This window comes from Salvelinus fontinalis, chromosome 38 (genome assembly GCF_029448725.1).
Source record: "Salvelinus fontinalis isolate EN_2023a chromosome 38, ASM2944872v1, whole genome shotgun sequence".
Classification (NCBI taxonomy): domain Eukaryota; kingdom Metazoa; phylum Chordata; class Actinopteri; order Salmoniformes; family Salmonidae; genus Salvelinus; species Salvelinus fontinalis.
Window position 1 is genome coordinate 7,165,073 of NC_074702.1, and position 26,994 is coordinate 7,192,066.

The window sequence follows — 26,994 nt, forward strand, 5'->3', positions numbered from 1 at the left end:
AATTTTCTGCGACTTAGGTTCCATCCCTGCAGTACAGTTGATAACCATTGCTATAAATGCCCAAAATCCAATCTTCCTGAAATGTGTTGGCATATCCCTCTGTACTGGTACAGATCTACAACTTACACCACTCCTCTCAGGATCCCTCCCCTTGACCCATCTTACTCTACTTTCTTCACTGCCTCAGCATATGGCAACTTCTGCACTACTCTAACCCTGGAAACCTCAACCTGCCTCTCTTGTACTGGACATTTTTTATCCTCAGCTCCATCGGCACCCCTACAACTAACACATTCCATCAGCACCCCTACCTTCCCCAATGCTACACATTCCTTTGTCTCATGCCCTTCTGCACACTTCTCACAACTAGGAACCTCCCTCCTACACACTGCTGCCACATGCCCAAAAGCTTGACACCTGTAACAACGTAATGTATTTGGCACAAAATCTCGTACAGGATAACTTAAATATCCTCACATCACTTTGTTGGGCAAAGACTCAACATCAGAACTCAAAAGAACAGACAATGACTCTTCTGTTTCAAAACTTGCAGCGTTGTCTGCGTCGTACCAAATGACGAGCATCAAAAACACCGGGGATCTTCCCCTTCAGTTGGTCAACTTTTACATTTACTGTTAACCCAGTAATCAATCCTTTCAATGGTGCCATTTTCTTGAGAGCAAAACAATTCACATTTCTTGCCCCCATATGTTTAACGTGGAGTGCCTTCTCCCTCTGACCAGCAGAAACACAAACAATTATCACAAGACCACTTCTGGTTACCCTCACCGATTCCACAGCACCCATCTCTGTTTTAACCCAGCCTGAAACCACAAATGGATCAGCCAAAAGGCAGGGGTCCAGTTTTTCCCAAAACTTCACTCCTACACACTCCTCTTTATCCTGACCCTTGGGCTCCGAGAACTTCACCACACCTACCACCTCCGATACTTCAACCTCATTCACTTCCATTTCTCCTCCTGTCTTCAGCTCAATCTGCTTACACTTTCTACAATTCTTCTTTAACAAATGATCTCCCTTTTCCCGCCATTTTTAACCAACTCAAGCTCAGCCTCTTCCTTCCTCTCTCTCTTAGACCTCCTCTGCCTCTCTTTTCCCTCCATTCCTCTTCCGTATTCCAAATATACATCTCCTTATGATAATACTGCACTTCTCCTGACATACATCTTGTTCTTGCATTCTCAAGGGATGCCATTTAGCCGGCTGTCACAATCTCCACAATCTTCGTCTTGATGTTCTTTATCAAAAGCTACAAGCGAGCTCTTCCCTGATGTTGCCCTCCCAGTTCAATCAGGGGTAAACTAACATAGCAGGCATAGAAAGAAGCCTGAGCGGAGTCCCCACTTCTGTTTTTCAGGGGAAACATAAGTTAGTTAAAAAATACTGTGTCCCTGAAAAACAGAAACATCCGCCAACGCTGCTATGGGTGGGGTATACAGACTTCTGCAACCTGACTGACTGAACACAATATGCAACATCTGGGACTAACATTCTTAGCCACTGTAGCATGGTGGTGGGAAAATAGTGTTTCATAAAGAAAGCACAGATTTTCTCAGTTTTTTTCTCCCTTCTCGCCACTAAATCAAATTACGGAGGAAATCGATGCCTTTGCAGCCTGAATGGAGAATGTTTCATGTAAGAACCGGTCCACCGGGGCTACAAGTGTATACAACCGGCTTCATACAATGCCTTTGGACGAAAAGATGAAATTACTCAATATCGCCATCTGCCAGGCTTTGGGCTAAACTCCGTGGCTGTGACAGCTAGTGAGGACCCTGTCTGTCTCTATTAATGCAAGTTCTACTCCACTAACTTAGTGGATAAATGTAAGTCACACAGTCACTATAACATAAGGTCCACTTCCATCAACATTTCAGTTTATTCAAATAATAATTTCAATGTTGTTCATGTGACAGATAATGACAAATTACAATAACTGGCAGTGCTTCACTCCAAAATGATTAAGACATGGCACAGGAAACATTTTGAAAATATAAAGATTTATTTCAAATGTTAGAACAGGAGAACTGGACTAGCAGTTCTGTAGCTATAAGAAAAATACAACTAACAAATCTGAAACATGAGTATAAAAATAAGTAAAGCATATATATCAGCTCTCCAGGTGTTCAATCATTATAACACCCTCTTAATGACAGACACTGACAGTAATACTGAAATATTATGTGCACTCGGATACCATACATTAATTGGTTGTCATCTGGCCATGCTAGAAAATATAGAATAAATGTAACTTTCTAACTATAAATTCTGCTTACTCTTACCCACACCCTAACTCCTGTTTGACTAAATCATGCACTTGCTCAACAGTTATTCTGTATTAGCCAATTCTATCATGGTCATGTAGTGACTACTGCACAAATCCCCTGACCGCCAACTGCTATCAGAGTGAAATGTGAAAAGTCATCAACATGAACAAAAATCAGGCGAGGGGGCATTTCCTCTTTCTAAGGCGTGGGGACTTGATTGCCTTGGTGATGGCATTCATGAGCAGGTCGGAGAGGCACTTAGGGGCGTCCTGGGAGGAGGGAGGGCAGCATTTCTGGAAGACAGCAGGGGAGGATGGCTTCTCTGCAGAACAGCGGCTCTCTGCCAGCGTCACTAGCTGGGTTCACAGTCAAAGAGAGAAGTTATGAAAACAACAGTATTAAAATGCCTGCTATATGCTTAGACCTAAAATATAACTTTCCGTCTAAGATCCTGTAGACACTTGATCGCCAATCATGTTCATTTTATCCCATTGGGACAACCTGGTTAATATGAGATATAGGGTTGTCTGAGTCAACCTGCATTATTAAGTGTCGAACTCACCTGTATCTGAACACATGCAGTTCTCTGGTCTGCTGGCAGGGGGCAGCATTGGCCCACTAAGTTCTGGACAGGAAGAGCCACAGGGAACCTGAGAGACCAGATTGCAAGATCATCTCAGTATACTACATCTTTGTTTAACTCGATAATCAAACCAAATCAGTCAAAGGGCTTTGTTAGACAGATATGTACAAATGTCCCTGGATCAAACTAGCTGCTGTAATAAGATACTTGTGAAAGGGGTGGCAGCGTAGCCTAGTGGTTAGTGTATTGGACTAGTAACCAAAAGGTTGCAAGATCAAATCCCCGAGCTGTCGTTCTGCCCCTGAACAAGGCAGTTAACCCACTGTTCCTAGGCTGTCGTTGTAAGAATTTGTTCTTAACTGACTTGCCTAGTAAAATTTAAACAATTAATTGTTGTATACTATTGTTTTTAAACTTTTGGTAATCGTCTTTGATACAATACAAATCTGGAATTTTAATGTCATTAACCACGTTTCCATCCACAGTTTTATTGTGCGTAAGCTCATACCGTATAAAACAAAATCACGACAGTTGTAATGGAAACAGGAGTTTTCCGTGAAATGTTCTAAATGCCAACAGATAATGGTTCGTTTGACATGGTGGGATCTTTTTATGTCTGTAAAATGTATTATGTGAGAAATGGCGGTGGAAACAGCTTTATGTGCAAATATTGATATAATAACCATCATTGCAAAGTAAACTTGTAGTCACGTGATAATATGATGTTGTCCTTCCACTACGACTCAGGAAACTATGCAGATTATTAGGCTACAGATTAAATAAATGATGATGGGTAGTGGGGGTAGTGCACTTTCACTACAGGGTGAAAGTGGTTAAAAAGGTTAAATTAAACACACACACACACACACACACACACACACACACACACACACACACACACACACACACACACACACACACACACACACACACACACACACACACACACACACACAGAGAGAACAATGCTAAACAAACACACTTACTTCTTCTTGATGATCTTGTATGTTTCACAGATGTGTCCGAGGGTGTGAGTCTGTGGTGCTGCAGTGGCAGAGTCGAGCTTTTGGTCATAGTCTGGATGAGGGGCGCGGGAGGAGAAACAGGTGTACCTGTCCTCACCTTCTCCCACATCACAACACGGGGAGTTGCGAAGTCTCCCCTTCTGCTCTTCCTCACAGAACCTGTCAAGCACCTCACGCCACTAAGAGAGGAGAGAGATGAAAAAATATATATTATTGTTCACTGTATAGAGGATAGTTTATACACATGTTTCGGTTTATCAGCCTTCTTCAGTGTAGGTATGAATTGGATCCTTACTTTTCCCACGTTACCAAGTGCAGGTAGGCAGGCCATAACACACACACACACACTGCTCCTTACCTTTCCCTCAGCACAGGGTAGCACGTCCTCCTGTCCCTTACAGCAGTGTTTGAACCCTCTCTCCAGGCGGTTCACGGCTTTTGATTGGCGGGCCAGCCAGCCAAAGCCTGTACGTGGCAGGCACTTGGGCGTGTAGAGAGGGCGGTGCTTGCGTAGACGGCAGACCAATCCGATGTTGTCGAAAGTGGGGCGTCCAGGGGGGAAGCTGATGTTAGAGTCTCTGGGAGAACCTTGGGGGCTCTTCTTGGGCTTCTCCCCTCTGATAGTACGCGGACCGGGCTGGGACCTGGGAGGAAAGGACGCAATACATGTAGTCATTAGTTGCCATAGAAAAGGACAATTTGAACTTAACATTAACCCTAAACTAGGGCTGTGGAGGTCATTAAATGTTGTCTGCCGGTGATTGTCATGCAAATAACTTGACAGTAATTGAAAGTTGATTAGGCCTACATAAACACGTTGAGCCTCTGACTTCCACGCATTCCATAGCCTACAAGCCACTGATGCAGACCTTAAGAACATCTACATTTGAAAAAGTCTAATAAATCCATTTAATATAGCCTACACCAGCGGTTCCCAAACTTTTTAATAGTCCCGTACCCCTTCAGACATTCAACCTCCAGCTGTGTACCCCCTCTAGCACCAGGGTCAGCTCACACTCAAATGTTTTTTGTTGTTGCCATCATTGTAAGCCTGCCACACACACACTGTACGATACATTTATTAAACATAAGAATGAGTGTGAGTTTGTCACAACCCGCGTTGTGGGAAGTGACAAAGAGCTCTTATAGGACCAGGGTACAAATAATAATAAATCATTTTGCTCTTTATTTAACCATCTTACATATAAAACCTTATTTGTTAATCGAAAATTGTGAATAACTCACCACAGGTTAATGAAAAAGGTGTGCTTGAAAGGATACACATAACTCTGCAATGTTGGGTTGTATTGGAGAGAGTCTCAGTCTTAAATCATATTCCACACACAGTCTGTGCCTGTATTTAGTCTTCATGCTAGTGAGGGCCGAGAATCCACTCTCACATAGGTACGTGGTTGCAAAGGGCATCAGTGTCTTAACAGAGCGATTTGCCAAGCAGAATACTCTGAGTGCAGCCCAATCCAGAAATCTGGCAGTGGCTTCTGATTAAATTAAATTTTCACATAACCGTTTGTTGCAACTTCGATGAGGCTCTTTTGTTCAGCTATCGATAAGTGGACTAGAGGCAGGGCATGAAAGGGATAACGAATCCAGTTGTTTGTGTCATCCATTTCAGGAAAGTACCTGCGTAATTGCACACCCAACTCACTCAGGTGCTTCGCTATATCACATTTGACATTGTCCATCAGCTTGAGTTCATTTGCACACAAAAAAATCATACAATGATGGAAAGACCTGTGTGTTGTCCTTGTTAATGCAGACAGAGAAGAGCTCCAACTTCTTAATCATAGCCTCAATTTTGTCCCGCACATTGAATAGAGTCCCTTGAATCCTAGATTCAGATCATTCAGGCGAGAAAAAACATCACCCAGATAGGCCAGTCGTGTGAGAAACTCGGCATCATGCAAGCAGTCAGACAAGTGAAAATGATGGTCAGTAAAGTAAACTTTAAGCTCGTCTCTCAATTTAAAAAAACGTGTCAATACTTTGCTTCTTGATAACCAGCACACTTCTTTATTTTGTAAAAGCTTTACATGGTCGCTGCCCTTATCATTACATAGTGCAGAAAATACACGAGATTTCAAGGGCCTTGCTTTAACAAAGTTAACCATTTTCACTGTAGTGTCCAAAACATCTTTCAAGCTGTCAGGCATTCCCTTGGCAGCAAGAGCCTCTTGGTGGATGCTGCAGTGTACCCAAGTGGCGTCAGGAGCAACTGCTTGCACGTGCGTTACCACTCCACTATGACTCCCTGTCATGGATTTTGCACCATCAGTACAGATACCAACACATCTTGACCACCAAAGTCCATTTGATGTCACAAAGCTGTCCAGTACTTTAAAAATATCCTCTCCTGTTGTCCTGGTTTCCAGTGGTTTGCAGAAGAGGATGTCTTCCTTAATTGACACCCCATAAACGTAACGGACATATACCAGTAGCTGTGCCAGGCCCGCCACGTCTGTTGATTCATCCAGCTGTAACGCATAGAATTCACTGGCTTGTATGCGAAGCAGTAATTGTTTCAAAACATCACCTGCAATGTCACTGATGCGTCATGAAACTGTTGTTTGATGAAGGCATTGTCTGTATAGTTTTTTTTGGCCTTTTCCCCCAGCATTGTCCCAGCCATATCCGCGGCAGCAGGAAGAATTAAGTCCTCCACAATAGTATGGGGCTTGCCTGTCCTAGCCACTCGGTAGCTCACCATCTAAGATGCTTCTAGACCCTTCTTATTAATGCTATCTGTTGCTTTTATACATGTCTTACTACTCGAAAGTCGTCTTAATTCTCGCAAAAAAACCTCCCGTGGCTTATTTTGTTTCTAAATGTCTGTGCAAGAGGTAAGGTTTCATCGAGTTGTGAGATAGTACTTTTGCACATATAATACACTGTGGCTGAGGAAAGGCACTGCTCCCAATATAAGTGAACCCCAAATCAATGTAGTTCTCATCATGGTTGGTCCTGGTCAGTCCCTGGATGGGAGACCAGATGCTGCTGGAAGTGGTGTTGGAGGGCCAGTAGGAGGCACTCTTTCCTCTGGTCTAAAAAAATATCCCAATGCCCCAGGGCAGTGATTGGGGACACTGCCCTGTGTAGGGTGCCGTCTTTCGGATGGGACGTTAAACGGGTGTCCTGACTCTCTGAGGTCATTAAAGATCCCATGGCACTTATCGTAAGAGTAGGGGTGTTAACCCCGGTGTCCTGGCTAAATTCTCAATCTGGCCCTCAAACCATCATGGTCACCTAATAATCCCCAGTTTACAGTTGGCTCATTCATCCCCCTCCTCTCCCCTGTAACTATTCCCCAGGTCGTTGCTGCAAATGAGAACGTGTTCTCAGTCAACTTACCTGGTAAAATAACGGTAAAATAAAATAAATAAATAAATAAATATTTGCACCTCTTCGATGGTCCAATGTCCCTGTCTGTTGTTCGGTGCTTTCCCGGGTAAGGGGGCAGTAGCTCTTCGGCTACATCAGATTCACAACTGTCAGTGTCCATGCTACCTGGGCTAACAACAAATGTAGAATTACTGATGCTAGCATTGGATGTGCTCGTGGAAGCGGATCAACATGTGTCGTCAATAGGTGCAGTACTGCTGGTAGTAGCAGTACCACCAGTAGAGCTGGTATGTGTCTCTATGGACGCGGGCCTTTAAAAAAAAAACATTTATTAATTTTCGAGCAAACGGAATAAGCAGCAGCTACGTTTGGCTACATATGGACCGTTAGTGGAATTCCCACAAGAGAGTAACGGTTAACGTGATTGGATGTTAGTTATTTGACAAAGCTACCTGTATTTGACATTGTGCTGTTATTTCGCTGAACACTAGGTGGTTTCATTTTATTTTTGGCAGTGAAACGAGGTTACTAAGGCGAAAAAAATATAAATGGACTGTTTGAAAATGGACTGTTGGACAGTTTTAAAATGTGAGGATTTTTTCTTTTTAAGTATTATTATAAAACATTTTTTAAATGTGATTCACACTTTTATTTGGCGTACACCCGACAACATTGCGTACCCCAGTTTGGGAATACCTGGCCTACACCATCACAATAAATCCAATAAATGTATTTTAGACGGGTCTAAAGAAACATGATATGAAGAAAATGTAGTCTATTTAAGAAGAACAGAATAGCATACTCAGTTGTCCTTATGTCAGTCCCTGATCAGACTATGCCATATGGCTGTGGGCTACACTAGTTCATTTAGCAGACAAGATTGTCTTAGAATACCGTGGCATTATTTTATAGTATAAAGAACACAATGAACATAGCTGAAATAAAATAGAAAATATATTTTCTCCAAAGGATTTCCAAGAAAGTGCGCACATGCAGCTATTTTTTCATTAACAAACAAACAGGTCCTCCTACAGTGAATTCGGAAAGTATTCAGCACAGGTGACTTTTTCCAAATTTTGTTTCGTTACAGCCTTATTCTAAAATGGATTAAAGAAAACACATTCTCAATCTACAAACAATACCCCATATTCAGAAAGCTAAAACAGGTTGTTGTAAATTTTTGCTAATTTATTACAAATAAAAAACATAAACACCTTATTTACATAGAGTACCAGTCAAAAGTTTGGACACACCTACTCATAAAGATTTTTCTTTTTTTTACTATTTTCTACACAGTAGAATAATAGTGAAGACCTCAAAACTATGAAATAACACATATGGAATTATGTAGTAATCAAAAATGTGTTAAACAAATCAAAATATATTTTATATTTGAAATTCTTCAAAGTAGTCACCCTTTGCCTTGATGACAGCTATGCACTCTTAGCATTCTCTCAACCAGCTTCACCTGGAATGCTTTCCAACAGTCTTGAAGGAGTTCCCACATATGCTTAGCATGCGTGTCCAAACTTTTGACTGGTGCTGTAAGTATTCTGACCCTTTGCTATGAGATTCAAAATTAAGCTCAGGTGCTTCCTGTTTCCATTGATCATCCTTGAGATGTTTCTACAACTTAAAATCCACCTGTGGTAAATTAATTTGATTGGACATGATTTGGAAAGGCACACACCTGTTTATATAAGGTCCCACATTTTTTTTTTTTTTTTAAGGGGTGGATCAGCTTGATTTTGCGGAAAGAATGTTGCTTCCATCAATGTAATTGTCTGCATCATTTCCAATCCCCCATATATTTTGGGGTAAATATATCCATACACGCATGCATACATATACACATATATACATACACATACCTATATAGACATACATACTTTTTTTTAGAATATACCTTTATTAATATTCCCAGCAATCCCTACCACCGATCCCCCAATTGGAGTAAACTGATAAACATTTCTGCTTTTACCTTCAATTTATACATCTTATACACATTTTACAGACACAGTCTACTTTACAATAGTTCTCTCTTGTTTGTTCTTAGTCCTTCCTCTATTTCTGATGTCCATCCAGTTTGATTTCTATTTGTAACTGTGCTATTTCACAAAAGTTCTGAACCTATATACATTTTACAGATCCCGTATGTTTTACATTGTTTATCTTGTTATTAGTCCCATCCTTCAGCCCCATTCAACCCCTCCCATCTATCTCCCAAAACCATCCATTTCGGGTTTTCTATTTGCCATATATTTTTCAACTGTGCTGTGATGCTTCACAAAATAATTGAACCTTCCTATTCTCATAGCTTCTACAGATTGTACATTTTATAATAATTTTTTTTGATAAAATAATTATTATATTATTGATTGATTGACTATCGTTTTTCAAATCACCCAGTATTGCTATCTGCAGCGTTAGTTCTAGGCAAATGTTGCAATTCTTCAGCCAATCCTGGACCTGTGACCAAAAACGAGCTACATATGGACAATACCAAAATAAATGATCTAATGACTCTGCCTCCTCACAGCAGAATATGCAGAGCTGGGAAGATTGTATCCCCCATATATATAACATTCTATTAGTTGCAAGAATTTTGTATAGTAATTTAAATTGAAAAATGTGAAGTTTTGAATCCGGTGTTGTTTTGCGTATCAATTCATAAACCATGTGCCATGGAATGGGTACATCGAAAATCTCTTCCCAACTATTTTGCAATTTATATGCACAGCTGTCAGTTTTTTGGTCCTTAACAGATCGGTTTCGACCTTTACCATTCCCAGTGGTGAAAATATGAAATTGTCTGTGTCTGTAGAAGAGTCACGTTTCCGTTTTGAAATCGGTTCCCCTGTCTTACTCTCCTTCATGTTTGGGTGTTGCTTGTTTTCGTAATATTTGTCGATAAAAGTCTCTAGTCTTAAGATTTGTTTTGTGTTATTATCCAGATTGAAGGTTATCACCCACCAGATTATGTAGTGCTGATATTTTAGTTTAACTTGCCGATATTGAATATTACATTTTATCTTGAGGTGCTCTACATAACTTCGTTCAGTCCGCCATTACCTTTACGTCCGCCCTCTCTCTAACACCTGTTTTGATTGCAGTGATTGAAATTATGGTTTGTGAGTCCCACAGTTGGCAGTGCACGTCAGAGCAAAATCCAAGCCATGGGTTCAAAGGAATTGTCCATAGAGCTCCGAGACAGGATTGTGTCAAGGGACAGATCTGGGGAAGGGTACCAAAACATTTCTGCAGCATTGAAGGTCCCCAAGAACACAGTGGGCTCCATCATTCTTAAATGGAAGAAGTTTGGAACCACCAAGACTCTTCCTAGAGCTGGCCATCCGGGCCAAACTGAGCAATCAGGGGAGAACGGCCTTGGTCAGGGAGGTGCTCAAGAACCCGATGGTTACTCTGACAGAACTCCAGAGTTCCTCTGTGGAGATGGTTGTCCTTCTGGAAGGTTCTCCCGTCTCTGCAGTACTCCCCCAAACAGGCCTTTACGGTAGAGCGGCCAGACAGAAGTCACTCCTCAGTAAAAGGCACATGACATTCCACTTGGAGTTTGCCCAAAGGCACCTAAAGGAATCTCAGATCATGAGAAACAAGATGCTCTGGTCTGATGAAACCAAAACTGAACTTTTGGCCTGAATGCAAGGTGTCACGTCTGGAAGAAACCTGGCACCATCCCTATAGTGAAGCATGGTGGTGGCAGCATCATGCTGTGGGGAGGGTTTTCAGCGGCAGGGACTGGAAGACTAGTCAGGGTCTAGGGAAAGATGAATGGTGCAAAGTACAGAGATCCTTGATGAGAACCTGCTCCAGAGCACTCAGGACCTCAGACTGGGACAAAGGTTCACCTTCCTATAGGACAACAACCCTAAGCACTGAATGTCCTTGAGTGGCTGAGCCAGAGCCTGGACTTGAACCCGATCGAACATCTCTGTTGAGACCTGAAAATAGCTGTGCGGCCAACGTTCCCCATTCAACCTGACAGAGCTTGAGAGGATCTGCAGAGAAGACTGGGAGAAACTCCCCAAATACAAGTGTGCCAAGCTTGTAGCGTCATACCCAAGAAGAATCAAGGCTGTAGTCGCTGTGTAACGGCAGCCTTCCTTCTCTTCAAGAGAAGCGGAGGTGTAGCAGGGATCGGACCAACATGCAGCGTAGCCAGTGCTCAACATGTTTAATACGAACGATAAACGCGAACACTTAACAAATACAAAATAATAAATGTGGCAAACCGATACAGTCCTAGCTGGTGCAGAGAAAACACAGAGACAGGAAACAACCACCCACAAATCCCCAACACAAAACAAGCCACCTATATATGATTCCCAATCAGGGACAACGATTGACAGCTGCCTCTGATTGAGAACCATATTAGGCCGAACACAGAAACAGACAAACTAGACACACAACATAGAATGTCCACCCAGCTCACGTCCTGACCAACACTAAAACAAGCAAAACACACAAGAACTATGGTCAGAACATGACACGCTGCCAAAGGTGCTTCAACAAAATACTGAGTAATGGGTCTGAATACTTATGTAAAAGTCACATTTCTGTATAAAAATAAATACATGTTTTTGCATTATGGGGTATTGTGTGTAGATTGAGGGGGTAAAAGCGATTTAATCCAGTTTAGAATAAGGCTGTAACATAACAAAGAATGGAAAAAGTCAAGGGGTCTGAATACTGCCGAATGCACTTTATATGCTTAATTTTGAGTTATTTATGCAACTTTAGTTGTCATACAAATGTTAGGCTATAGGTTTTGATATTTAATAGGTTCTAAGTCTGCATGATGCGACTGATGATGCTTTTGAAAAAAGCAGGAAAGGCATGTGCTCTGCTCTGTTTCTTGCGCAGGCTACACACACTTCATCATTCACAATTTGACATGCACTTGATAATATTCCCACCCATCAGACTATTCTTAATTTAATCTGATCTTTACATATAGCCTACTAATATGTGTGGAATTACTTTTGATTAGAATGGCCCACCTCTTCCAGTTTAGATGGACGTCATATTCTATTTGTGCCCTTCTCGTAGGCCTATTATATAGACAGTGTCGTTTTTTATTGAAATTGTTGCCACTGTCAGCAGAATAGGCTACCCTTTAACTTGTCCTATTAAAAACATATTCTGCTCATGTCTCCAGTCATAGTTTAGTAGAAATGCGTGAAATGTGTTTATAAAAAGACAACATTTTTCCCGTTCAAAGAAAGAATAAACGTAGGCCTATCTGATACAGCCTAGCCATACTCTAGTCTATGCTATACACGCTCAGCCATGCATTCAATGGTACTTTTTTGCAAACAATGATTGAATTCTATTATTAGCCTAAATTATGACCATCCAATCTACTTAAATTTCCAATAGTAGGCTATTTTACATAAGAAACAGCATTATATGCATGTAATGCTTTATTATAAAAGGTGCATTTTTATGGTGAAACATATCTTCCCCAAATATGAAACTCACGCACTGCCTATGTATGCCAGTTAGGCTACGCCGGTTGTAAAGCAGATATATGTGCTTCATTTTAAGAATTGAGACATAAATATATCAGCACAAGAAAGCTGTGATCCTCTTTTATATAGTGGCCAGTCAAAACTATGTTTTCACACCCAACTGTGCAATGACTGGGTTTATAAGAACACATGTTTCACTAGACCTGTAGGCTATGTGCTCTCTTACCGTGTCCCAGGAGTTCTAGGTCTGTAGGCTATGTGCTCTCTTACCGTGTCCCAGGAGTTCTAGGTCTGTAGGCTATGTGCTCTCTTACTGTGTCCCAGGAGTTCTAGGTCTGTAGGCTATGTGCTCTCTTACCGTGTCCCAGGGGTTCTAGGTCTGTAGGCTATGTGCTCTCTTACCGTGTCCCAGGGGTTCTAGGTCTGTAGGCTATGTGCTCTCTTACCGTGTCGTGTCCCAGGGGTTCTAGGTCTGTAGGCTATGTGCTCTCTTACTGTGTCCCAGGAGTTCTAGGTCTGTAGGCTATGTGCTCTCTTACCGTGTCCCAGGGGTTCTAGGTCTGTAGGCTATGTGCTCTCTTACCGTGTCCCAGGGGTTCTAGGTCTGTAGGCTATGTGCTCTCTTACCGTGTCCCAGGGGTTCTAGGTCTGTAGGCTATGTGCTCTCTTACCGTGTCCCAGGGGTTCTAGGTCTGTAGGCTATGTGCTCTCTTACTGTGTCCCAGGGGTTCTAGGTCTGTAGACTATGTGCTCTCTTACCGTGTCCCAGGGGTTTTAGGTCTGTAGGCTATGTGCTCTCTTACTGTGTCCCAGGAGTTCTAGGTCTGTAGGCTATGTGCTCTCTTACCGTGACCCAGGGGTTCTAGGTCTGTAGACTATGTGCTCTCTTACCGTGTCCCAGGGGTTCTAGGTCTGTAGGCTATGTGCTCTCTTACCGTGTCCCAGGGGTTCTAGGTCTGTAGGCTATGTGCTCTCTTACCGTGTCCCAGGGGTTCTAGACCTGTAGGCTATGTGCTCTCTTACCGTGTCCCAGGGGTTCTAGGCCTGTAGGCTATGTGCTCTCTTACCGTGTCCCAGGGGTTCTAGGCCTGTAGGCTATGTGCTCTCTTACCGTGTCCCAGGGGTTCTAGGTCTGTAGGCTATGTGCTCTCTTACCGTGTCCCAGGGGTTCTCGGCCTGTAGACTATGTGCTCTCTTACCGTGTCCCAGGGGTTCTAGGTCTGTATGCTATGTGCTCTCTTACCGTGTCCCAGGAGTTCTAGACCTGTAGGCTATGTGCTCTCTTACCGTGTCCCAGGGGTTCTAGGTCTGTAGGCTATGTGCTCTCTTACCGTGTCCCAGGGGTTCTAGGTCTGTAGGCTATGTGCTCTCTTACCGTGTCTCAGGGGTTCTAGACCTGTAGGCTATGTGCTCTCTTACCGTGACCCAGGGGTTCTAGGTCTGTAGACTATGTGCTCTCTTACCGTGTCCCAGGGGTTCTAGGCCTGTAGGCTATGTGCTCTCTTACCGTGTCCCAGGGGTTCTAGGTCTGTAGGCTATGTGCTCTCTTACCGTGTCCCAGGGGTTCTAGGCCTGTAGGCTATGTGCTCTCTTACCGTGTCCCAGGGGTTCTAGGTCTGTAGACTATGTGCTCTCTTACCGTGTCCCAGGGGTTCTAGGTCTGTAGGCTATGTGCTCTCTTACCGTGTCCCAGGGGTTCTAGGTCTGTAGGCTATGTGCTCTCTTACCGTGTCCCAGGGGTTCTAGGTCTGTAGGCTATGTGCTCTCTTACCGTGTCTCAGGGGTTCTAGGTCTGTAGGCTATGTGCTCTCTTACCATGTCTCAGGGGTTCTAGGTCTGTAGGCTATGTGCTCTCTTACCGTGTCTCAGGGGTTCTAGACCTGTAGGCTATGTGCTCTCTTACCGTGACCCAGGGGTTCTAGGTCTGTAGGCTATGTGCTCTCTTACCGTGCCCCAGGGGTTCTAGGTCTGTAGGCTATGTGCTCTCTTACCGTGTCTCAGGGGTTCTAGGTCTGTAGGCTATGTGCTCTCTTACCGTGTCTCAGGGGTTCTAGGTCTGTAGGCTATGTGCTCTCTTACCGTGTCCCAGGGGTTCTAGGTCTGTAGGCTATGTGCTCTCTTACCGTGACCCAGGGGTTCTAGGTCTGTAGGCTATGTGCTCTCTTACCGTGTCCCAGGGGTTCTAGGTCTGTAGGCTATGTGCTCTCTTACTGTGTCCCAGGGGTTCTAGGTCTGTAGACTATGTGCTCTCTTACCGTGTCCCAGGGGTTCTAGGTCTGTAGGCTATGTGCTCTCTTACTGTGTCCCAGGAGTTCTAGGTCTGTAGGCTATGTGCTCTCTTACCGTGACCCAGGGGTTCTAGGTCTGTAGACTATGTGCTCTCTTACCGTGTCCCAGGGGTTCTAGGTCTGTAGGCTATGTGCTCTCTTACCGTGTCCCAGGGGTTCTAGGTCTGTAGGCTATGTGCTCTCTTACCGTGTCCCAGGGGTTCTAGACCTGTAGGCTATGTGCTCTCTTACCGTGTCCCAGGGGTTCTAGGCCTGTAGGCTATGTGCTCTCTTACCGTGTCCCAGGGGTTCTAGGCCTGTAGGCTATGTGCTCTCTTACCGTGTCCCAGGGGTTCTAGGTCTGTAGGCTATGTGCTCTCTTACCGTGTCCCAGGGGTTCTCGGCCTGTAGACTATGTGCTCTCTTACCGTGTCCCAGGGGTTCTAGGTCTGTATGCTATGTGCTCTCTTACCGTGTCCCAGGAGTTCTAGACCTGTAGGCTATGTGCTCTCTTACCGTGTCCCAGGGGTTCTAGGTCTGTAGGCTATGTGCTCTCTTACCGTGTCCCAGGGGTTCTAGGTCTGTAGGCTATGTGCTCTCTTACCGTGTCTCAGGGGTTCTAGACCTGTAGGCTATGTGCTCTCTTACCGTGACCCAGGGGTTCTAGGTCTGTAGACTATGTGCTCTCTTACCGTGTCCCAGGGGTTCTAGGCCTGTAGGCTATGTGCTCTCTTACCGTGTCCCAGGGGTTCTAGGTCTGTAGGCTATGTGCTCTCTTACCGTGTCCCAGGGGTTCTAGGCCTGTAGGCTATGTGCTCTCTTACCGTGTCCCAGGGGTTCTAGGTCTGTAGACTATGTGCTCTCTTACCGTGTCCCAGGGGTTCTAGGTCTGTAGGCTATGTGCTCTCTTACCGTGTCCCAGGGGTTCTAGGTCTGTAGGCTATGTGCTCTCTTACCGTGTCCCAGGGGTTCTAGGTCTGTAGGCTATGTGCTCTCTTACCGTGTCTCAGGGGTTCTAGGTCTGTAGGCTATGTGCTCTCTTACCATGTCTCAGGGGTTCTAGGTCTGTAGGCTATGTGCTCTCTTACCGTGTCTCAGGGGTTCTAGACCTGTAGGCTATGTGCTCTCTTACCGTGACCCAGGGGTTCTAGGTCTGTAGGCTATGTGCTCTCTTACCGTGCCCCAGGGGTTCTAGGTCTGTAGGCTATGTGCTCTCTTACCGTGTCTCAGGGGTTCTAGGTCTGTAGGCTATGTGCTCTCTTACCGTGTCTCAGGGGTTCTAGGTCTGTAGGCTATGTGCTCTCTTACCGTGTCCCAGGGGTTCTAGGTCTGTAGGCTATGTGCTCTCTTACCGTGACCCAGGGGTTCTAGGTCTGTAGGCTATGTGCTCTCTTACCGTGTCCCAGGGGTTCTAGGTCTGTAGGCTATGTGCTCTCTTAGGACACGGTAAGGTCTGCAGGCTGTGTTTGGAGTTATTTGGCCACGATAGTTATGATACAAACCTTATCAAAACATATAGGCCTATGGGCTAGGCTACATGACGTGCGATTTGAAAAAGTAGGACTAAAAAAGGCACGCGCTGTGTCTTGCCGAACTGCACATGCAGGGAATCATTAAGTGATAATACATCATTCACAAGTGATAATATTGTCACCCATCAGACTATTTTAATCTTGTCTTTACACATACTAAATAATATATGTGTGAAATGTGTTGTGATTTAGAATGGACCATTATCATGCACCTATTGGAATAGGGGAGCTTTTCCCATAGTTCATTTTCATGCAGCCAGGTAGGCTATACTTCTGTTGTAAATCGAAACAATGTGCTTAATATTTGGAAAGTTGAGAAATAAATATAGTAGGCCTGGCATATAGAAAGCTGATGGGATCCTCTTTTTAAAATAGGCCATAAAAATTGTTTTGTCGATTGCATAGCCTATAGAAATGTTGCGCAACATGAGCTCATGGGTTCTCACAAAGTGTTTGATTCGATTTTCAATTACATTTCTATTGATGTCAGAGTGATTAGCGAGACAGTAAGGTGCTGAGTACCAGCACATTAGCAACTGACTGTTAGCAAGTTTGGTACTCTACTAATGACCATCAGAGCGCAGTTTTGGAGAAGCCTAGTTACCGTGACTAAACAGTGTCATGACGTTGGGTTGGGGGTAGGTTTATGACAGTCATAAATACCTCTTTCCCCCTTTTTCTCTCTCCCTACTATAACTGATGTGACATAAGAAAACCCATTGGTTAACATAGAGATTCTGAGAACATCAGAAGTTGGGGGGGAAATGAACTATATTCTGGTAATCCGACCAACTGAACATATGCGGTGGTACTTAAGGTATATTATGTCAGTTCGGTTGCCCTCTGACACATTCTCATCAATGATAGAATGACATAAACTCTACTGTGGAAAGTCTAAACGTCAGAGGTATCGGATTCACATGAAATTGTTGTTTAATTCAAATGTTTGAATATGAAATTATTTGTGAAGAGATTAAATGTAATTTTAGCTTCCAAATGAGAGATTTGGATTTTCATAAATTTGGGCTTCTGCTCAACTAGGGGCCCGCCCCTGTGAAGACACATGTGTTATAAACTTTTCAGACACACCCCTCTCCCTCCACTATAAAAGCCATTGACAAAAATATAACTTCCTGTTCCGGGTACATTTAGGATGACGATCCAATGTCAGAATGGTTCAGATAATAACTACAGAACTAAGCCAACATCAGCATGGACTTTGGTTGTAAATGGTATAAACTTTGAACTCGTATTCACTAGAGAAGTGATACCTTCTAGCCGTTGAGTTAGCAACAGCTGCTAGAAACGTAGGTTAAGAAGGACAGTCAGAGTATCCCGTCTACTACACACGACGTTACTCCAACGTATCCAGTGACCACCAGAGACATTCTTCAAAGGACAGAGGACTCGGGTTGGCGATACGGTCTTCCATCTACCACCAACCTACTGAAGCGCAGCTCAGAGTAAATATTTATTGCATTTTCCTTTTTCAAATGGGCGGTAATTTAGAATGCATAAGATACTGTATTTACGATAGCACAGCTCGCCTATGTTCCAGTCTCCCGCTCTTTCACTAAAATCCCGCCCCTTCCCTTTGTGTAACAAGCTGTCATATCTATTCTGCCCGCTAGGGACGTTTTCTTTATGACGGCACTTTGCAATCAAGTTATGATTTAATTGTGTATGTGTGTTTCTGTGTGATTAGTTAGGTATTTAGTAAATAAATAATTAAACCCAATTTTGTATTGCTGATTCAACTTGTTAGCCAGGATTCTTGCAGATAACCAAGGATTTACCACTTTCAGATGAGACTGAATAAAATGACGATTAATGTGACTGCTATGGATGTAAAATATTACTAAATCTTTAAGAGTTAATTCGGAAGATAACAGCTCTATAAATATTATTTTGTGGTGTCCCTCTCGTTAATTAATATTTACATGATTAGTTCAATCAGGTAATATTAATTACGGAGAAATTATTTTATAGAATAGCATGTCATAGCAATTAATCTGGCATAGTCAAAGACACGACAACAGTCACTTAATACCGTCACCATAACAGCCCTACCCTAAACCTAAAGTAAACCAGTCTCTCTCTCTCCTTACTTGTGACAAGTGTTGGGGTTAAAGGTGAAGCCAGGTTCAGGTATGGAGGAGGAGCCTGCCCCCTGGGTGGTCGGCAGGTAGTTGGGGTTTGGGGTTTGGCTATGGAAACAGCTCAGTCTGGCCCCGCCCTCCTTCTGGCAGCAGTGGTGCTGGCGTGTCTTCACTGAGAACTCCTCAGTACAGAAAGTGGACAGGGTCTGTTCCCACTGTAAGTGACATACACAAACATCAATTCACACATGAGAAATAGAGATAAAAGAAGTCCTAAAATGGTGAAGGTACAGCTTTAGCCCTCAAGGGCCTGACTCATGAACACCTTCCCCTCTACACAGCTATACAGATAGACGCCAAGGCTGATCTGTTGTGTCTGTATGGGTTTTCCTTCTCCTGAGTCTCATCTTCCCTATGCATCCTCTGTCTTCACTACTACTGTCTCGGGTTGGGTTAAATGCAAAAGACACATTTCAGTTGAATGCATTCAGTTGTACAACTGACTAGTTGTCCCCCTTTTCCTTATCTTCCCTAGACATCCTCATCACTGTCTCATCTTCCCTAGCCATCGTCTGTCCTCATCAATACTACATCTGTGCACATAGAAAGCGGTTCTGTTGGTACAATAGGAGTGAACGGACCAGAACTGAACACAACACGACAGGACAGAATGGAACAGGACAGAATCCAATGTTGCCACAGAAACACTCACCGCCTGTGTAACGCAGCACAGCATCACTTCCTGGACCTGCTGTGTCCCGTTCCTATGGCAACATGCGCTGTACCAGGACTCTATCCGGTTGACGGCGTCACCTTGACGACGAAGGTAGCCAAAGCCTGTCTGGGGTAAGGAGTAGGCAGGGTACCGGGGACGACGGCTGCTATAGAGACAGATGGCCTGGAGGTTGTTAGTGGATGGCTGACCGGGGGGGAAGAGGACACTGGGGTGGGAATCCCCAAACGAGCGAGGCCCAGCCATCGGCCGACCTCCAGGTGTAAAGTCTGTGTCCAGGTGCAGGGTGATCTCCCTCTGGGTCATGTCTACGTCAGCTGCCCTGGAGCCCGCTGGGAACACACACTTCTGTTACTGTACCTCCCTCACACGGGATACAACACACACGTCATACTCCATTGGCTGTGTGATATGAAGTATACCAGCAGGGAAGGCATCGCCACCCACCTCTCTCCTTGAGCAGGTAAGACTTCACATGTTCATGGGTGACCTCTCTCTGCTCCATGCCAGGAAACTCTACACAGTGACAGACAGGAGTTAGTACTGACAGCCATACACTAATAACATGTCATGTGCCTACACTGTATTAATTACATGGCAGAATGGCATGGGCATAGGAGAGGATGTGTCCCAAATACTTTGGAATACTTTCCTTCTCTCGTCTCCTTTCTTTCATTAACACTGATAGATCTGTGAATAGGCTGGATAGAACAAAACCCACCTCTCCTATGGGTTACAGTTAGAACACACTCACCTAAGGGTTACAGTTAGTTATGGTTAGAACACACTCATCTATGGGTTACAGTTAGTTATGGTAAGAACACACTCACCTATGGGTTACAGTTAGTTATGGTTAGAACACACTCACCTATGGGTTACAGTTAGTTATGGTAAGAACACACTCACCTATGGATTACAGTTAGTTATGGTTAGAACACACTCACCTATGGGTTACAGTTAGAACACACTCACCTATGGGTTACAGTTAGTTATGGTAAGAACACACTCACCTATGGGTTACAGTTAGTTATGGTTAGAACACACTCACCTATGGGTTACAGTTAGAACACACTCACCTATGGGTTACAGTTAGAACACACTCACCTATGGGTTACAGTTAGAACACACTCACCTATGGGTTACAGTTAAAACACACTCACCTATGGGTTACAGTTAGAACACACTCACCTATGGGTTACAGTTAGTTATGGTAAGAACACACTCATCTATGGGTTACAGTTAGTTATGGTAAGAACACACTCACCTATGGGTTACAGTTAGTTATGGTTAGAACACACTCACCTATGGGTTACTTAGTTATGGTAAGAACACACTCACCTATGCGTTACAGTTAGAAAAACTCACCTATGGGTTACAGTTAGAACACACTCACCTATGGGTTACAGTTAGAACACACTCACCTATGGGTTACAGTTAGTTATGGTAAGAACACACTCACCTATGGGTTACAGTTAAAACACACTCACCTATGGGTTACTTAGTTATGGTAAGAACACACTCACCTATGGGTTACAGTTAGAAAAACTCACCTATGGGTTACAGTTAGAACACACTCACCTATGGGTTACAGTTAGAACACACTCACCTATGGGTTACAGTTAGTTATGGTAAGAACACACTCACCTATGGGTTACAGTTAAAACACACTCACCTATGGGTTACTTAGTTATGGTAAGAACACACTCACCTATGGGTTACAGTTAGAAAAACTTACCTATGGGTTACAGTTAGAACACACTCACCTATGGGTTACAGTTAGAAAAACTCACCAATGGGTTACAATTAGTTATGGTTAGAACACACTCACCTATGGGTTACAGTTAGTTATGGTAAGAACACACTCACCTATGGGTTACAGTTAGAACACACTCACCTATGGGTTACAGTTAAAACACACTCACTTATGGGTTACAGTTAGAACACACTCTCCTATGGGTTACAGTTAGAACACACTCACCTATGGGTTACAGTTAGAAAAACTCACCTATGGGTTACAGTTAGTTATGGTTAGAACACACTCACCTATGGGTTACAGTTAGTTATGGTAAGAACACACTCACCTATGGGTTACAGTTAGAACACACTCACCTATGGGTTACAGTTAGAAAAACTCACCTATGGGTTACAGTTAGTTATGGTTAGAACACACTCACCTATGGGTTACAGTTAGAACACACTCACCTATGGGTTACAGTTAGAACACACTCACCTATGGGTTACAGTTAGAAAAACTCACCTATGGGTTACAGTTAGAACGCACTCACCTATGGGTTACAGTTAGTTATGGTAAGAACACACTCACCTATGGGTTACAGTTAAAACACACTCACCTATGGGTTACAGTTAGAACACACTCACCTATGGGTTACAGTTAGAACACACTCACCTATGGGTTACAGTTAGAACACACTCACCTATGGGTTACTAAGTTATGGTAAGAACACACTCACCTATGGGTTACAGTTAGTTATGGTAAGAACACACTCACCTATGGGTTACAGTTAGAACACACTCACCTATGGGTTAGTAAGTTATGGTAAGAACACACTCACCTATGGGTTACAGTTAGTTATGGTAAGAACACACTCACCTATGGGTTACTTAGTTATGGTTAGAACACACTCACCTATGGGTTACAGTTAGAACACACTCACCTATGGGTTACAGTTAGAACACACTCACCTATGGGTTGCAGTTAGAACACACTCACCTATGGGTTACTTAGTTATGGTAAGAACACACTCACCTATGGGTTACAGTTAGAACACACTCACCTATGGGTTACTTAGTTATGGTAAGAACACACTCACCTATGGGTTACAGTTAAAACACACTCACCTATGGGTTACAGTTAAAACACACTCACCTATGGGTTACTTAGTTATGGTAAGAACACACTCACCTATGGGTTACAGTTAGAACACACTCACCTATGGGTTACAGTTAGAACACACTCACCTATGGGTTACAGTTAGTTATGGTAAGAACACACTCACATATGGGTTACAGTTAGAACACACTCACCTATGGGTTACAGTTAGTTATGGTAAGAACACACTCACCTATGGGTTACAGTTAGAACACACTCACCTATGGATTACAGTTAAAACACACTCACCTATGGGTTACAGTTAGAACACACTCACCTATGGGTTACAGTTAAAACACACTCACCTATGGGTTACAGTTAGAACACACTCACCTATGGGTTACAGTTAGAACACACTCACCTATGGGTTACAGTTAAAACACACTCACCTATGGGTTACAGTTAAAACACACTCACCTATGGGTTACAGTTAGTTATGGTTAGAACACACTCATCTATGGGTTACAGTTAGTTATGGTAAGAACACACTCACCTATGGGTTACAGTTAAAACACACTCACCTATGGGTTACTTAGTTATTGTAAGAACACACTCACCTATGGGTTACAGTTAAAACACACTCACCTATGGGTTACAGTTAAAACACACTCACCTATGGGTTACAGTTAAAACACACTCACCTATGGGTTACAGTTAGAACACACTCACCTATGGGTTACAGTTAGAACACACCACCTATGGGTTACAGTTAAAACACACCACCTATGGGTTACTTAGTTATGGTAAGAACACACTCACCTATGGGTTACAGTTAAAACACACTCACCTATGGGTTACAGTTAAAACACACTCACCTATGGGTTACTTAGTTATGGTAAGAACACACTCACCTATGGGTTACAGTTAGTTATGGTAAGAACACACTCACCTATGGGTTACAGTTAGAACACACTCACCTATGGGTTACAGTTAGTTATGGTAAGAACACACTCACCTATGGGTTACAGTTAGAACACACTCACCTATGGGTTACAGTTAGTTATATTAAGAACACACTCACCTATGGGTTACAGTTAGTTATGGTAAGAACACACTCACCTATGGGTTACAGTTAGTTATGGTAAGAACACACTCACTTATGGGTTACAGTTAGAACACACTCACCTATGGGTTACAGTTAGTTATGGTAAGAACACACTCACCTATGGGTTACAGTTAGAACACACTCACCTATGGGTTACAGTTAGTTATATTAAGAACACACTCACCTATGGGTTACAGTTAGTTATGGTAAGAACACACTCACCTATGGGTTACAGTTAGAACACACTCACCTATGGGGTACAGTTAAAACACACTCACCTATTGGTTACTTAGTTATGGTAAGAACACACTCACCTATGGGTTACAGTTAGAACACACTCACCTATGGGTTACAGTTAGTTATATTAAGAACACACTCACCTATGGGTTACAGTTAGTTATGGTAAGAACACACTCACCTATGGGTTACAGTTAGAACACACTCACCTATGGGTTACAGTTAGAACACACTCACCTATGGGTTGCAGTTAGAACACACTCACCTATGGGTTACTTAGTTATGGTAAGAACACACTCACCTATGGGTTACAGTTAGAACACACTCACCTATGGGTTACTTAGTTATGGTAAGAACACACTCACCTATGGGTTACAGTTAAAACACACTCACCTATGGGTTACAGTTAAAACACACTCACCTATGGGTTACTTAGTTATGGTAAGAACACACTCACCTATGGGTTACAGTTAGAACACACTCACCTATGGGTTACAGTTAGAACACACTCACCTATGGGTTACAGTTAGTTATGGTAAGAACACACTCACATATGGGTTACAGTTAGAACACACTCACCTATGGGTTACAGTTAGTTATGGTAAGAACACACTCACCTATGGGTTACAGTTAGAACACACTCACCTATGGATTACAGTTAAAACACACTCACCTATGGGTTACAGTTAGAACACACTCACCTATGGGTTACAGTTAAAACACACTCACCTATGGGTTACAGTTAGAACACACTCACCTATGGGTTACAGTTAGAACACACTCACCTATGGGTTACAGTTAAAACACACTCACCTATGGGTTACAGTTAAAACACACTCACCTATGGGTTACAGTTAGTTATGGTTAGAACACACTCATCTATGGGTTACAGTTAGTTATGGTAAGAACACACTCACCTATGGGTTACAGTTAAAACACACTCACCTATGGGTTACTTAGTTATTGTAAGAACACACTCACCTATGGGTTACAGTTAAAACACACTCACCTATGGGTTACAGTTAAAACACACTCACCTATGGGTTACAGTTAAAACACACTCACCTATGGGTTACAGTTAGAACACACTCACCTATGGGTTACAGTTAGAACACACCACCTATGGGTTACAGTTAAAACACACCACCTATGGGTTACTTAGTTATGGTAAGAACACACTCACCTATGGGTTACAGTTAAAACACACTCACCTATGGGTTACAGTTAAAACACACTCACCTATGGGTTACTTAGTTATGGTAAGAACACACTCACCTATGGGTTACAGTTAGTTATGGTAAGAACACACTCACCTATGGGTTACAGTTAGAACACACTCACCTATGGGTTACAGTTAGTTATGGTAAGAACACACTCACCTATGGGTTACAGTTAGAACACACTCACCTATGGGTTACAGTTAGTTATATTAAGAACACACTCACCTATGGGTTACAGTTAGTTATGGTAAGAACACACTCACCTATGGGTTACAGTTAGTTATGGTAAGAACACACTCACTTATGGGTTACAGTTAGAACACACTCACCTATGGGTTACAGTTAGTTATGGTAAGAACACACTCACCTATGGGTTACAGTTAGAACACACTCACCTATGGGTTACAGTTAGTTATATTAAGAACACACTCACCTATGGGTTACAGTTAGTTATGGTAAGAACACACTCACCTATGGGTTACAGTTAGAACACACTCACCTATGGGGTACAGTTAAAACACACTCACCTATTGGTTACTTAGTTATGGTAAGAACACACTCACCTATGGGCTCCCAGAGTCCCCCAAAGTCCACCTCCCTCTGGGTCATATCAGGCTCCAGCTGACTCGCCCCTGGAAGACATATACACACAGCACTGTGAGGGCATTGAAACACACACACACACTGTCACGACTTCTGCCGAAGTCGTTGCCTCTCCTTGTTCGGGCGGTGTTCGGCGGTCGACGTCACCGGCCTTCTAGCCATCATCGATCCATTTTTCATTTTCCATTGGTTTTGTCTTGTCTTCCCACACACCTGTTTTCAATCCCATTCATTACCTATTGTGTATTTAACCCTCTGTTTCCCCTCATGTGTTTGTCAGAGATTGTTTTATGTCAAGTATTGTTTTCTTGTTGTATAGGTGTGCGACGGGTTCTCGTACCCATGTTTATTTGATATATGTATATTTTCGTGCTTGGAGCATATCGAGTGGACATTTAGTAAAAGTCTACATTTACACTCCGTCTTACTCTCCTGCGTCTGACTTCCTTGCCACCTATACACACTACATTTCACACACACTATATTTCACACTAACCTTGCAGGAGCTCCTCTAGGTCAAAGGAGGCCTCTCGCTGTAACATGTCAGGCTTATCTATGGAAGGGATGAGAGAATGTACACAGACATAAAAACACAGAGACCGGCACACACGCCCACTGGTTACATAAGCCATCACACTCTGACCATGTAATGCCAGTACTGTTGTTCACCACCTATATTTCACATAGAAATATGACCTATAGATATGTTATTCTCATTGAAAGCAAGTCTAAGAAGCGGAAGATCTGTTCTTTGTGTACTATTTCTATCATTCCCATTTCTTAAGTTACATTTTTGCTTCTGGTTTTGTATACCAGCTTCAAACAGCTGAAAATACAAATATTTTGGTTATTGAAAATGTATTTCATAGCGGTTTAGATGGTACAATGATTCTCTACACTATACACTGCTTGTTTTGTCACAAACTGAAATTAGGCTAACTATTAGAATTTTATCAAGCAGGAAATTGCGGGGCCACTTCTGCATATTGCACCTTTAATTAACATGGTGGAATTCTTTAGTCTAGATGTTTGTTACACCCAAAATAATAGTTATACTGTTAGTAGACTTGGACAAAGTTGTTCCACTCTAAACTGGTGGAATGGAATGTATCACGTCCAACAAATAATGTTTTTCTTCATGATCTTGATAGTGCATAAAAATGGCCTCTTCTGCGCACTTCTAACAGACCATGCACAAACAGAAGGGGAGCCATAAACACATACCAGGACATAAAACAACGACAGAAAGAACTGATGACTACATGCAAAAACCTTGTAGGCTACAAACCTTCAGACGCGCACACCATCACTAATGCACACCAGCAGGCTAGAGCCCAAGACCAACCCATTTCGAGTACTGACACGGGAGGTGTCTGATATCCTTGTCCTCTTTCACAGGACTGTTTCCACTCTCTCTGTTTCGCCCCTTTTCACCACCCCACTCTCTTTCCCTGTGTTTCGAAAAGTCGTTCCAAAGCCACGTCAAGTTCAGGAAACGACCCTTGAGCGTCAAATCAAGGTCCTTCCTTTTCAAACCGTTAAGTCTTTTTGGAGCGGTATGAAATAGAGAATGAGAGTTGTGAGAGGGCATAGATACATGTATGTTTGTTTTGTGATTGGTGG

General features: G+C 43.0%; 1 protein-coding gene across 1 annotated transcript; it reads right to left on the reverse strand.

The window, feature by feature from the left end:
* Positions 1-2,002: 2,002 nt before the first annotated feature.
* On the reverse strand, positions 2,003-26,994 carry LOC129838171 (extracellular matrix protein 1-like). Its single transcript, XM_055904943.1, has 10 exons — positions 26,660-26,994; positions 25,868-25,924; positions 25,332-25,400; positions 19,824-19,892; positions 19,356-19,708; positions 18,653-18,858; positions 4,255-4,540; positions 3,858-4,075; positions 2,851-2,938; positions 2,003-2,644 (listed from the first exon to the last, which is right to left on the reverse strand). Exons 1-10 carry the CDS (start codon positions 26,718-26,720, stop codon positions 2,462-2,464), a joined length of 1,590 nt encoding a protein of 529 aa, XP_055760918.1. The 5' UTR covers positions 26,721-26,994; the 3' UTR covers positions 2,003-2,461.

Coding starts and splice junctions, on each gene's coding strand:
- LOC129838171 (XM_055904943.1), bottom strand. CDS start 26,720: ATGGGTTGGTCTTGGGCTCTAGCCTGCTGGTGTGCATTAGTGATGGTG. Junction 25,401..25,867: donor CCTAGAGGAGCTCCTGCAAG/GTTAGTGTGAAA, acceptor TATGTCTTCCAG/GGGCGAGTCAGCTGGAGCCT. Junction 4,076..4,254: donor TACCCTGTGCTGAGGGAAAG/GTAAGGAGCAGT, acceptor CTCCTCTCTTAG/TGGCGTGAGGTGCTTGACAG.